Source organism: Cylas formicarius, unplaced genomic scaffold (genome assembly GCF_029955315.1).
Source record: "Cylas formicarius isolate icCylForm1 unplaced genomic scaffold, icCylForm1.1 PGA_scaffold_1__22_contigs__length_36826433, whole genome shotgun sequence".
NCBI classification, from domain to species: domain Eukaryota; kingdom Metazoa; phylum Arthropoda; class Insecta; order Coleoptera; family Brentidae; genus Cylas; species Cylas formicarius.
The window spans coordinates 12,105,353-12,118,925 of record NW_026844264.1 but is presented as its reverse complement, the minus strand read 5'-3'; the positions used below and the strand labels follow the sequence as shown (position 1 = coordinate 12,118,925).

General features: G+C 35.0%; 1 protein-coding gene across 5 annotated transcripts in view; it reads left to right on the top strand.

The window, feature by feature from the left end:
• Positions 1–13,573, top strand: part of LOC132696055 (nuclear factor of activated T-cells 5) — a 35,859-nt gene that overhangs the window by 11,013 nt on the left and 11,273 nt on the right. For all 5 annotated transcript variants that reach the window (XM_060660604.1, XM_060660606.1, XM_060660602.1 and 2 more), the window contains one exon: positions 13,064–13,241. In XM_060660604.1, coding sequence (XP_060516587.1) covers positions 13,075–13,241 — 167 coding nt within the window. In that variant the 5' untranslated portion in view covers positions 13,064–13,074. The remainder of the gene's footprint in view (positions 1–13,063; positions 13,242–13,573) is intronic.

Sequence of the window (13,573 nt, the reverse complement as noted above, 5' to 3'; positions counted from 1 at the left end):
CATCCCATGCAACGGAATTATTGGTTTGAGGAAACGTTTCGCCTACCCATTGAAGAAGAAGAACTGTACAAAAACAAAAGGAAGCAAAGCGCAATTCGTTCTTCATAGCATGACTTTGTAACCGATTCGGAGAGTGAGCTATCTAGAGGGTCCCTACAAAGGACGACTATGTTCCTTTGGGTATCTATCCCAGTGTATTCGGATCAGATATCTATGCGATATTGGTGTCAGTTCAGGAGAGCCTCAACAGAGGGTACTCATACAAGCACAACTACAGCGACAGTCGAACAGTTATCCAGGTTCTTACACCTGTGAAGATGAGCTCAGGCTACTTGACTACTGAAAAACATTGACGAGACTGGGGATTGTAATTTTGTCAATATGGTCCGACAGTTTTGCCGGGACTGACGAGTCGAGGGTTCTAATTGCGCGACCCTCTGCGCCTCAGGACTAAAAGTAGCTTCTCAGTCTCAGTCGCGCGCGATTACGAACGCTGATAGGAATCCTCACAGCTATCTAAGAAAGGACCTCCGTATTGTGAGGAGGTGGGCAACGACTGCTGTGTTTAGAAGAGGGGGAAAGTCGGAAAGATAGTAGAAGGAAAAAGTGGTAGGAGCTCATTTCATTGAGCTCAAGGAATTATGCAAACTCCCCATGAAACATGTACTGTACTTCTTCGAGAGTACAGGGATCTTCTACGGGAGGGAGCGAAGACGTGCTAGCAAAATGGATCGAAAGATAGATCTGAAAGCAGAACTCTGGCCATAAAGGACAGAGACGCACCGCAGATAGAATAGAATTAGCAACAATAGAAGAAAACTTTAATGTTCCGTGCGGTCTGCTTTCTAACATTTTACAATTTTATGATGAAGATCTGAGTTAGCAGTTCATCTTGCTATGATGGTTTCTTACCATCGTTGAAGATGAAGAGGGGTATTGAATTTGACAATTTTACTTAGTTTTCTGAGGATGATTTTATTAAATACAATTACACAGTTTTTTTCTTAAATGAGTTTATAGCCACAGACTATATATGGTTCCTAACAATGCGATTGCAGCGTAATTTGGCGTTTTTGTCTTTGACTCCAAGAGTCTCCTTGTTAACTCGAGGTGGCTACGAGCGGATAATATTTTTGGTTATCGTTACATTACGTATATTGGTTAGTTTTGGTTAGTATATTGGTTGCTTATCTTTGCCATTTTGATAGGTGCAGTTCTTCGTTACTTATCCACGTGGAACGAAAAAATGTTTATCATTCATGTAATACACGTATTGTTACACGCGAATTTTATGTTATCGCCGCACTTGTAGCCCTGATAAATTGAAGTTTGGCACGTCTGAGGGATATCTTTGTAGAGCACTCGTTTATAATCAAATTTTAACAAACAAGTCTAAAATAATGTCGAACACGTTTCAGAAATATTTATGCCTAGAGATATATAGCTTCTGCGTACTGTATTCAGTCCTCAGAAGCATGTTCGGACGGTTCGAAATTGAAATTGACTAGACTAACCTAACTAGCTTAGATTTGCAGACTCAGAAATGTTATCCAAGACGATTTGATCAAACTCTCAGCTTAGTAAAGGAAAAAATCCGTACGTATATTATTGCATTAAGTTGTTATCCGCGTAGGTAGGTATTTTCACTCCGCGTCCAGATGCCGAAAAGCGTTCATATAAATAATTTTGGAAATAGTTATTCGTAACATTCAACGCAGCATTTATTACTCCATATCTTTCTAATCTAAGTATGGAGTTGAACAAATGTATAAATATAGATCGATACCCTTTTATAAATTGATGCTTCAAAATGGATTGTAATCCCAGCTTTAGAAATCTGATGCATATTATATCGTTGATTATCGTGATTCTAATCGAGGAGGACAGTTAATTTTAAGACTAGCAATAATGTGAATTATTTCTCTATTTGGTCATCACAATTCTAAGAATATTTTTGTATTGATTGATTTTGATTGATCCGTATTACCTATTTTCTTAGAATCTAATTCAAACCTAATCTTAAACCCTAACGCTAAATTGCTGGTCTGAGGACGGTCTTAATTAATCAACCAAAACTGAACAACCCAGTACTCACAATATTAAATAAATAATGAGCAATATCTAGTACTATGTAGTTTTAGTTTAGTGTTTAGTTAGTTTTGTGAATAAAATACAGTTTGTAAAAAATTCCATCTGGATTCTGCTGGATGCATGTTTACATTCCCATTACTTTCTTATCTTTTGGTTCTTGAATCTATCGGTAGGTCTAGTAACCGGCACAGAACAGCGCCATCAGCTGCCTACCTCAACTTCGTAACGAGTATGGTAGGTGCAAGTCCGAACAACACCGCCGAGCACTGTTATAGCAACGTATCACCACCGGTGTTTAATCTTATTCATAATATACCAATTAATTAATATTCAGCCCACTTTCAAATGGGATGGGATAGGCGTAGCGCGATTGAAAACACAAATTAGTGAACGGAAAAATGCAGCGAAAGCCGTGCGACAACACTCCCGGCAGATGTTTTGTGCCGATATCAGTAATTATTGCCTAAGACATAGGTCGGATTTTGTGTGTCAACTAGTATAAAAAGCGGCTATATACCGTTTCGTTAAAAAAACCGTTTTATTGCTATGCAACTCGTCGACAAACGAATGTTATTTTTACTTCGGTGTAGCGTAAGAAATATTAGAACGAAATTAGGTTTGTTCCAAGTTCATGCCTATTCGTAATATAAAAACTTTGAATTATTCCCGGGGATTGTAACGTTAAGTTGAAAACAACCTCTGGATCGGATAAGAAATTAAAACGACATCAAAATCTACTAAAAAAGAAATCATTCTCGAATCATAACCCTAAAGAATGGAACGTTTTTGGTCATATGCGCATGAGTAGATCCGTTCCAAAACTTATTATAAGTTATGGTAACCGTTTCATCGATGGTATTATCTACCCGGACACATCTATCTATGGTCTTCAGGTTGGTAGGTTCTTTATCATCTTCAAAATGGATGAGCTTCTCTTTGCAATTGATTTTTTGTACTCCCTTCTCTAAAATATCCAATTATACACCGATCTAGCATGGGGAAAGTGTCATCTTTCGGATCTTTTCGAAAATATTTCCCATGGCTTGAATTTGACGTTTGTCAATTCTGGCCGTCGTATCGGTGAATGTATTCCTGTTGTTTTGCAAAAATGTGTCCAAGTCACTTTATTAAGCAGTCTCTCTGCTGCCATCCTCATGTGCCAAATAAACCCGTGACTCAAATACCTTTTACCACACTTGTGACATAATATACTATTATATAGCTCACTCACTACTTATTCAATTGCACGATCTTTTTGAATAATGTAAACTAAATAATAAAATAATATTGAGCTAAATATGCTTTAGTAACATGTCGCTCAATTGTTATTTTTCTCTGGATCAAGTATTTTTTCAGATATCAACTCGCAAACTGATATTCGGCAATTTTTAGAAGTGATTAATACGAATAAATTCTATTTTTTCACATGACCTACAGAGGACACTTGTGACTCCTTATAATCTCGCTATTTGATGTGATACTTTTTCTTTGAAGATTATGGTGACTAAAAAAGATGTACTACATTGATTTCGATAAAACACACCGTTTTCGGGATACATGCCTTGTAGTATTTTATCCCCAGGGGTTATTTTAAATAGTGTATACAAAAGAAATCAATTAATAAACATTATCATTAGGAATAAAAGTAAGAAACTTTATTCCAAGTAACGCAATGTATGATAAAGGGATTAACATAATGCGAAGGAGTAATTGGCGGATATTTTCCACATTTCTTAAATTAATGTTTTACGTTATTTGTTTATGATAAATTTATTATTCCTTATTAAAGTATCTAGATCTAGAATCTAAAACAAAATTTAATCTCTTTACGATATTTAAACTAATTAAGGAACGAAATTCGGATACTTATACATAATAATATTCTCCGAAGAGAGCGTCCAAATTATATTTGGCAGCAAGATGGCGCTCCTTACCATCGAAGTGAATTATTCGTTTTTTAAATGAAAATTTCAGAGAGTGGATTGGACAAAGCGGAATCATCTCCTAGCCAGTGAGGAGTCCAGATTTTACCACGATGACTTTTTTTGTTGGGCACATTGAACGATATGGTTTACAAAGACAAACCATCAAAAGTTTTGGAAATGCAGCAACGAGTTCGCGCGGAAATACACTATCTGAATGAATCGAATTACGTCTCAATTGCCATATACTATTTAGAAATAGCATGCACTACTTGTATTCCTCAAAACTGCGGACATATTGAAAAACTAGTTTAATTAATTTTTACTTATAAGTAATATGCATCAGTAGTTTTAAAGTAGTGTTAATTTTTTGTAATCATTTCATGTAGACATTTAAGCGTAGAAATAGGTAATTTTCGAAATTTGGCACAATGTGCAAAGCTTAATATTCTGTTTTTAATTATGACTTCTTAACAATGCTCTCAAATGGTTGTGAACAAGTCGATAGGGAGCTAATTCCTTAATAATTTAAATCTTATACCCAGTTTTTAAGAAACGTACCATTGCTATTAAATTTAAGAAAATTGAGAAAAGTATCATTTTGCGAAACGTGTTTTTTAAATAAAATATTTTAAATTTGATCATTGCCTAAAGAAAAGCATTATTTTCTTAAAAAGAATAGTTTTAAAGTTTAAAAAGTTACTAAGCAACCCAACAATGATGGTTGGTTGAATATATATCGTTGAATTTGTCTCGTAGGTTTCGAGAAAAGCTATAGGCCCCTCTTAAACAGGCCACCCTGTACATGTTTAAGTTCTTCATTGTATAATACGTGCTGTCTCGGAAATATCATGAATCGTGAATTATTTTAAGAAAAAAATGCAATTAGTTTGGTGAGGATATGCGTTTTCTTGTTAAGAACATGGAGTGTTACATGTTTATTATTGTTTTGTAGAATTGTTTATTTAATTGCATATATAGATATCAAATACTGTAATCTTTCATTAGAACTCTGTCTTATTCATTAATAAATAAATAAATGTGGTTTAATGGCTATTATGTTTTAAACTGAGCCTTGGCCACAAGCCGACTTTGCTAGCATACCGCCTATTTTATGAACAAATTCCGTGGCCTAATTTTTTTACACTTATAAAAGTCGTAATAACAAAGCTTTAAATGTCAAGTTTAATGGATGCCCAGTATCTTCGAAATTTTGTCGCGCGAAATGCACGGTCTTATCGGTGACATTGAACCTCGGAGGTATGTTATTGTGCTCTGAGCATTGAACCTTCCTAATTCTAAACTGCAGACAGTAATTAAGTCGCATTTGCGTATATGGGGCTCGGCCTTGTACCACGCATTTTTTTTCTCTCTCCAGACAAGACGAGCGAGGAAAACGAGAATCGAAATCGTTAATTATTTTATTGCTTTGCCTGGTCAGTGACAAATATGAATGCAAAAATGCTTGAAAGTTGTCAGCAATTCGTTTTGCGCAGAATTGTGACATTTGTCGACGCATTTGAGGGCATGCTTAATGTTGGAAGTCCTTGGTATTAAGTTTATATATTATACAGAGTGAGTCAAAAGTGTGGAAAGATATACTATTACTTATTTGTTATTTTGTGGGTGCCCGTTATTTCATAGTGAGGCGGTTTCTGAACAAACATTGGTCCCTGAGGGTCTTTTGATATGAGAAATTAGAATTTGTTATATACAGCACCAAAAGAAAAACAGAAAAAAACTTTATCATCTTATTAGAAACCTTTAACCTTAGGAATACTGGAAAAATAACACTGTGAAATATCGATCACATCGATGAATATCGATGAATATCCATTTTTTAAAAATCTCTATCATAAGTTTTTTATTCATTTTTAAGCATAAAATTCCAATGACAAGATCGTATCAAATTCAGTAACTGAAACGAGAGTTTATGTTAAAAGCGGGGCTGAAAGTTGTTTTGCTTCTCAAATTTAGATTATTGCGTTTAATATCATTCCACAGTATGTACCATTGAAAAACGTAAATAAGGTCTCCCCCAAATTTAAGAAAATTGAATTATTAATATCGAATAAAAGCAGGACGCAACGTGTATGTATTCAAAATGCCGACTGGAAGTTCCATCTTATTTTATTGCCCGGGTTTCGTGGATGTTACATAAACATATAAAACACATAAATTTTGTATAAACGCTGACATAAAATGTTTCACGGACGGTTATAAAATTCAACGGCAAAAATTGTATCGTTAAATATTTGCTTATTAACGATGACTCTCGAAAGATGCCTGGCACTTGTAGTCATCGAAAGCAATCAGAGGGATTTGAACAATTTACAAGCGAAGGTCTCACGCATAAGTATTTAGTATGTACTTATATACGATTCATTTCTGCCGGCATTGTTTTAATAAATGGAAACCATGGAATATAACCATTATTTTACCAAATACTATGTTTATGGGTACACCAAGCAAGGGAAATGGGAAGAAAATGTTAAAAGGACTCGTTGGAAATAGGAATAAAAAAGCAGCTTTTACGAATATTGATTTTGGACATTACAGTGACAAAGAAGAAGAAAACGTGAACAACTTGTATGCCGATAGCCTAAATGAAATAGCAGAAAGTATTGAAAAGAAGCAACGGCACACTGTGTGTGACATGACCAGTTGCAGTTTATCTTGCTTTAAGAAATTAAGTATATCGGAGCTTAAAAAGACTGTAATCACTGATAAACTAAAAACAAGCGTCATAGTGCCCATATTTGAAGTGTCAAAACCAAAAACACCGGATGATTTTCGACCAATTAACTTTCTACCCGTAGTGGATAAAATCCTGGAAACGCTGGCGTAAAGACATAAACGCATCAAAGCTAACTGTGAGTGTTTTTGTCGATTTAAAACGTGAATTTGAGACTATTGACTCATTCTTATTTCAAAATTAGGTTTATATGGCATTAGAATGGATAAAGAACCTTTTAACTGATAGATCTCACCAAGCTAAAATTAATAATAATGTTCCTAGTCATAGGGATAGCACATGGAGTGTACCACAGGGAAGTGTGTTGGGCCCGCTTTTATTTATTTATTTTTTTTTTAACTCATTTGTTAACTTATTTGCCGATGACACGCTTATCTCAAAGAAATAGCTGCAAAACTGAATACCAAAATGCAGTATTTTTATAAATCGCTGTTATCGGTTCTAAAGTTAACTATCAAAACTTCTATGACTCGGGATATTCAGTGGATATACAGGGTAATAAAATTGAGTTTGTTTTCGAAATTAAATATTTAGGAGTGATCTTAAGGCAGATTTCCACCAAACGGACTAAACCGCAACAAAACAGTAAGTGTGTCGATTTCGACAAAACAAAAACTTTTGTTGTTGAAAATTGAAACATTTTGAAGACTCTTTGTGGCGAGTTCGTGTTTTCCTCAACAACGAAAAGTCCCGTCGCCGGGCCGAAAGATCAAAAGGCTTCGGAGTTTTGTTTTTGTTTTTGCAAATAGAGTTCGTTGTGTGAAAATGGTCGGCGGCAACAGTTCACTATTTTGTTCTGGTATGCGACTTAAATTTATCATACATTTTTATTAAAGGGTTAACTGTGGTAGGTATAAATTTCGACTCTCGGCACTAGCCAGGGTATATTTATTGATTTGTTTATTTTAAAAAAATATGAATTTTCCTTTATAGAAAATGAACAAATAAAAAGCAATGGACAGTTGAGGAATGCAGCAGTTTAATTGAGCTTTACCGAGAGCACCCAAACTTATAGAACGCTTCGCATACAGATTACAAAAACCGAACCGAAAGTATGATTCTCTGAAGGAAATTGCCCAAAAATTGAACGAAAAATAAAAAATATAGTTAGCCAATATCAACGCGAAAGAAGAAACTACAAAAAATTAAAGAAGTCTGGAGCCGGGCACACTTTTAAGGCAAAATGGTTTGGTTATTCCGCAATGTGTTTTTTACATAACTCGGGTAGAGTCTATTCATACACTTCACCTTCTGATGATAACAACGCTCCTACGGCGTCGCCATCTCCTAATCCTGTACAAAGTCATACTTATGAAACATCTACTGATGTCATTTGGTGCAAACACATTAAATGAATGAAGCTGCGATAATATCTACTTACTCATGTGAAATATGATATTTATTTAGTTCATGTGAAAATTTAAGAATAAAGATTTTTCAATTACATATGTACTTACCTTAACGTACTCTTGTAGAACCTCACAAAGGACAGCACATACTTCCGGCACAATTCGTGATATCGAAGAACTGGATACTTTAAACAAATACATTAAGCTTTTAAAACTATCACCAGTAGCTAAAAATCGTAAGGTTATTGTTAACTGATCTTTTACAGATATAGCAACGCGGTAATTTGTATTCTGTTTGCAAATTTTTGGACCCACTACATTTAATAACTTCTCACATTCGTGATTGGACATTCTTACAAAATTATGAAATGATGATCTCAGTTCTCCATTTATTCCTATGTCATCAGTTACCAAATCTGTTATCATTTCGTCCGTTCCATAATCTGTTCGTCTTTTTAAAAATGATCTCATCCAGTATCTTGGTTTTTTTCGCTTTTGCTTTTTCCGCTCCAAAGATTCGATTATAAAAAAACGCACGCCATTATAAAATATCGTCTAGAGAAGGCATAATGAAAACTGTTCGTGTAGTAGAAACGTGTAGAAAACACTTCAAAAACAAAACACGCCACAGACTAATTTTTTGTTTGTTTGCTGGAATTCAAGTTTCGAGTTTGTTTTCGAAACTACAACAAGTTTTTAGTTTTTCTGTTTTTGAAACAAACTAGTCGCAAGCGAGTCCGTTTGGTGGAAATCCGCCTTTAGATCCACAATTATGTTTTAATCATCTTGAATATGTATACAAAAAGATTGGTAATAAAATAGGGGTTATTAACCGTGTATCGCGGTTATTATCACAGTGGTCTAAAATATTAGTGTATACTAGTATAATTTTCCCTAATTTTTCATATATTTGTTAATTGCTTATACCTTGTAGAAAAGAAGATTTAAATAAGTTACAGTTACAAGAAAATAGGATTATGAGAATCATATTGAATTGTGATAGATACACCCATATATTATGCACGATCACCAACCAGGCTATCTCAAATTATGGTTGGAAAAAGGTCAAATTTTTATGAATATCATATTGCAATCAGCACTTCAATGTTTCTATAGTAAAAACTATAAATTTACAGAAAACTCTATTCTACGTTGGTACGACGTAATTTTAATGAACTGCGGGATATTAAAAACGTTTTTTACCTAAGAGTATTCAACTAGAGGCTTACGGGGTATTTACGAAGTTCATAGTTTGTTTATGTAAATTTACTTATGTAAATAGCCAATTTTTTTATTATTATTAAAGCTCTCGGGATCTCTTGTCATTTTATATTTTATTTGGTAAATTGTTAGTCTATTGTTTTTGTTTTCTTAAGCCCTGGATCAATCCTCGTTGGCATACCCTGTATATTCCAAATGCACGTTTTCTTAAGTAGAAGTTACAATTTGAAATGACTGCCGTTTTTGTGGAATTAGTTATTAGAGTGGTTACTTTTTTAAAATCTATATTACTAGCTAGTCGCCATGTAGAGCCTGTTTGTTCATCGTAAGGTCTCCTCATACGCGTGAGGTATGGATTCATTTGTACACAAAACACAAAACAAAGTTTAATGTAAAAAAATTTCCTTTGCTTATCAAGTTCCTTAATGTGTTCGAAACTTCATTAAGTCGAAATTAGTTTTAACTGCCATTACGTGATTTTTTCTAAACCGCAACTACGTTTCCAGTTGCAAAAAGTCCGTTCAATCGCCATTTTATCGCGGGTTATTATCGACCCCATTAAGGAAATTCGTACCGCATTTTTCAACACACAACGACGTCGGAGATCGTCAATTGTTTCGTGAAAAGTCACGTCTTCGACAAATTCTATCCGTAGAATTTTGAAATACTTTTCCACGTTCCTTGGCTAAAAGTAGACATCGCGGAAGGCGGAACGAAAGCAAAGAGTGATGTTCATTTTTTTTATTTGATCGTTGTTTACCTTTCTCCAGTAGAAAATCGACATGGCGAACCAGTTCCTAGGTTTGGATTGTATTAGCAGCGTTAATATTATATTTGAGAAAACGAATAAAATATTGTTAATCTTTACCTTTACTAGAAAATGACTTTACTGGGATGGATTACAGGATGCCGATATGTGTTTATAATACAAATAATGATAACTTTGGTTGCTTTATAGAGAAAACTAATAAAACAGACTTGTTGATTCCCTGGTAAATATATTACCCGTATTTACCAACGCCACCGTGCGCTACAAGACCAATTTTCTGATTGGATTGATTGAAACGACGATTGTATGTCTTAAGTAAAACTGCAATGGTTACTAACTAATGTTGCTTTATTTCATACATAAAAAATAAAAAACGCAAAAAATTCAAATCAACAGCGAAACTCCTACTAGTGGTTGGTTCCAGTTGCTTATTTATAAGTATTCATAGGACGGAACCGAACCGAACTAACCACTACAGTAATGGTGGTAATAAAATTTTCTATCTATCTATCTATTCGTTTCCAATGTAAACCAAACAAATAATACAAATACTTGTTATATGTACCGGGTGGTTTAAACTTGGCGCACAAATAATGCAAATTTGGTTGATAGGGTTCACTATAAAGGTATATTTTCTTGTATCACTTTTCTTGATAACATTTTTTTATCCTAACAAGACAAAAACATTTATATAAAAAGTTTTTGGCCGCCCTATAAGGCTCACACCGTTTTCTTTGGAGCGGTTATTATATGAGCGGTACAATTACCAAAAGGACACCACTCAAACCAACATCCGTACACCCAAGACAGTGGTGGTGGTGGCTCGTGTGGAACAAATACTGGGAGTGTTCATCCTAGATTCATACACTGAAAGGGACACGACACCCGGAGGTTCATGGTTCTAAATGACTTGCCTACATCACTCCTATGCACCGCCTCAATTACGAAAATCACTACACTACTGTATATGCTTATAATTTGGTCATCATGCACTAAAAATAAATGAAGAATGGCGTACAACGCACGCTTTGTCTATCAACATCAAGAAGACCTAAATGGTTCCTTTCAGAAGGAAAAGGAAGCTCAGGTTTACCAAAGCGGTAAAATACCTTGGGGCGACACTCGATTAACATGGAAATCGACAGAAACAGGATTAAAGAAGCATAAACGATTGCATGCATCTACACACACAGCAAACAGGCAGTTCTTGTACTTCATAGACGACGTTTTACGTTAGAACTAGCTCTAGAACGTTGACGCGTAAGTCGACAATGTGGTCACCTCTAGTAGGATTCAAGGGTATACGCATTCCAGAAGAAACCATACTGTTGGGTAACGAAGAACTCCCACAAAGAATTTCTAAAACAATGATAAATGGAATTTATTGAGGCTATTCAAACGAAACAGTAACCAAACAATAAATGACTATATCCATACTGGTGATTGCTTAGTTACCAAACCCCAATTCAGTTTGGGTTTGAATAGCACCCCCATGTGCTGGATACGTGAACAGAAAGACGGGACAGTAGAACACACATCCTGTGCGAATGTCCTAAACTCTCGTTTTAGTCATGTTTGGGAAATCATATCCATCCTCTAGGATAACCAATGAGACGACTCTTTGAGCTGTCATCGCCTACGTGGAGTCGTTAATTTCGATGTTGCGTAGGACGCTAGCCGCTTTCACTGACAAAAATTTTTGTTTCCATTGTTTTACCAGCTTTGGCACCGAAATTTGTTCTTTTAAATGTTCTAGGTCTCTTGAGAAAGTTTTCTAGACTTGATTGTTAAGAGTTACCCAAAGAAAAAAATCAAGAATCAAGGTCTGGCGATGCGATAGCCATGTTATCGGTCCATTAACACTAAATCCTAGCTCCATGTTGGGGAACACCGTCATGCTGATCCCAGTTGAATAAAGCAAATTTTTTGGTATTAGAGTTGGCGCATCAATAAAGATGAAAAAAACATTTGATAAAAAATGGTTTAAAAAACAAACATTTTCTACCTTATTTTGCGAAAAAAAAGTGGTACGGTTATCGAAGAAAAAGTGTGTGACGTTTGTTATAGGCCCAAGACGCAAAGTTTTAATCACACGATACATGTATATATATAATACGTACTCTAGACACATGATGAAACAAAAAAGCGATTGGATTTGAATTGTTGGAAAGGAAAAGAATTCCTAAAATAATAAAAACCCTTCAGGAATTTTATTTGACTAACCTTTAATTTACCTTTGTTTTGGAGTTTTGGTACCTTTTCCCTGAATATGACAAACTAAACAGGGACACACATAAAAACGTGTAGAACCAAACAAAACCGTATATTGTATAGTAAGGGGTGATATTTGAATAGGCTAATATATGTAAAAGATAAGAAGATATATCCATTTTAAATTTTTTCTTAAATTGAAAATGGCGAAACTAGGACAATTTCTTATCCTTTCTGTGAACGAAAAGTTGTGTATATAAATGTATACAAAGAGCATGTGCTGAAGTGCAGGAGTTGCGTACGCGTAAAATCCACAAATTGTGAGGTTAAGCGACCCTAAAGCGGTTGCCGTATCAACACAAAAGGATTAGGTATGACTGTATGAAATAATAGCGCTGGCCTGGGGAATCAAAACTCGATGTGGTGGATCCAGAAATTAATGTTTTTTCTAATTTAACTAATTAGTTAATGCATTAGTCCCTTAATTAATTTCAATTAAACTAGTATTTTCTAGATCACGTACGCGTGTTTATTTTTGTTGGGTATTTTCCGATGTTTTGGGGGAACACCCGATTCAGTTTTTAATAACTATAACTACTGCACCCGATTCAGTTTCGATGTGATCGATTGTCATATATCTTTGGTGCTTCTTCCCCCGTAAGGTCTTGATTTCAATTTCAATATCGGGTTATATCTTGGTTATATTTTTTCGACGATGTTTGACTGGGTATGTCTTTCGTTTTAGATTTATGCAAAATGACTCTTTCTACGAAACCTCTTGGGAGCTCTGCCAGGTCCCAGAGACGCGTCGGGCGACCGTCCGGCGGGAAAAGAGTGCTGCCTAGGGAAGTATCAGGTAAAATTCGATCGGAATACAGGAGAAGCCTGGATTCCAGTGAAAACTCGAACGATAGCGGTTTGGGGTGAGTATCACAAGCCTATGAATAATAGAGGTAATACTCATTGTGGTAAAGTAACACCAAAGCTAGCATGACTACCTCTTTTATCCTATACCAAAGAATTTTAATATTTTTCAGTTTTTGATACAAATTAGATTTATTTATATAAAATATATCGAATCACCCACTTTAATTAGAAAATTGTTACCTGTCTGAATCAATTTATCCAGCTTTTTTCTTGCTATTTTAAATTATGTTTAGACCAATTAATCACGCATTCTGTAGGCGAATTTAACTTTGTCAATATCGGCCCAACATTAACTAATCGCATTTTAATTAAACGTAACAAGTGAATC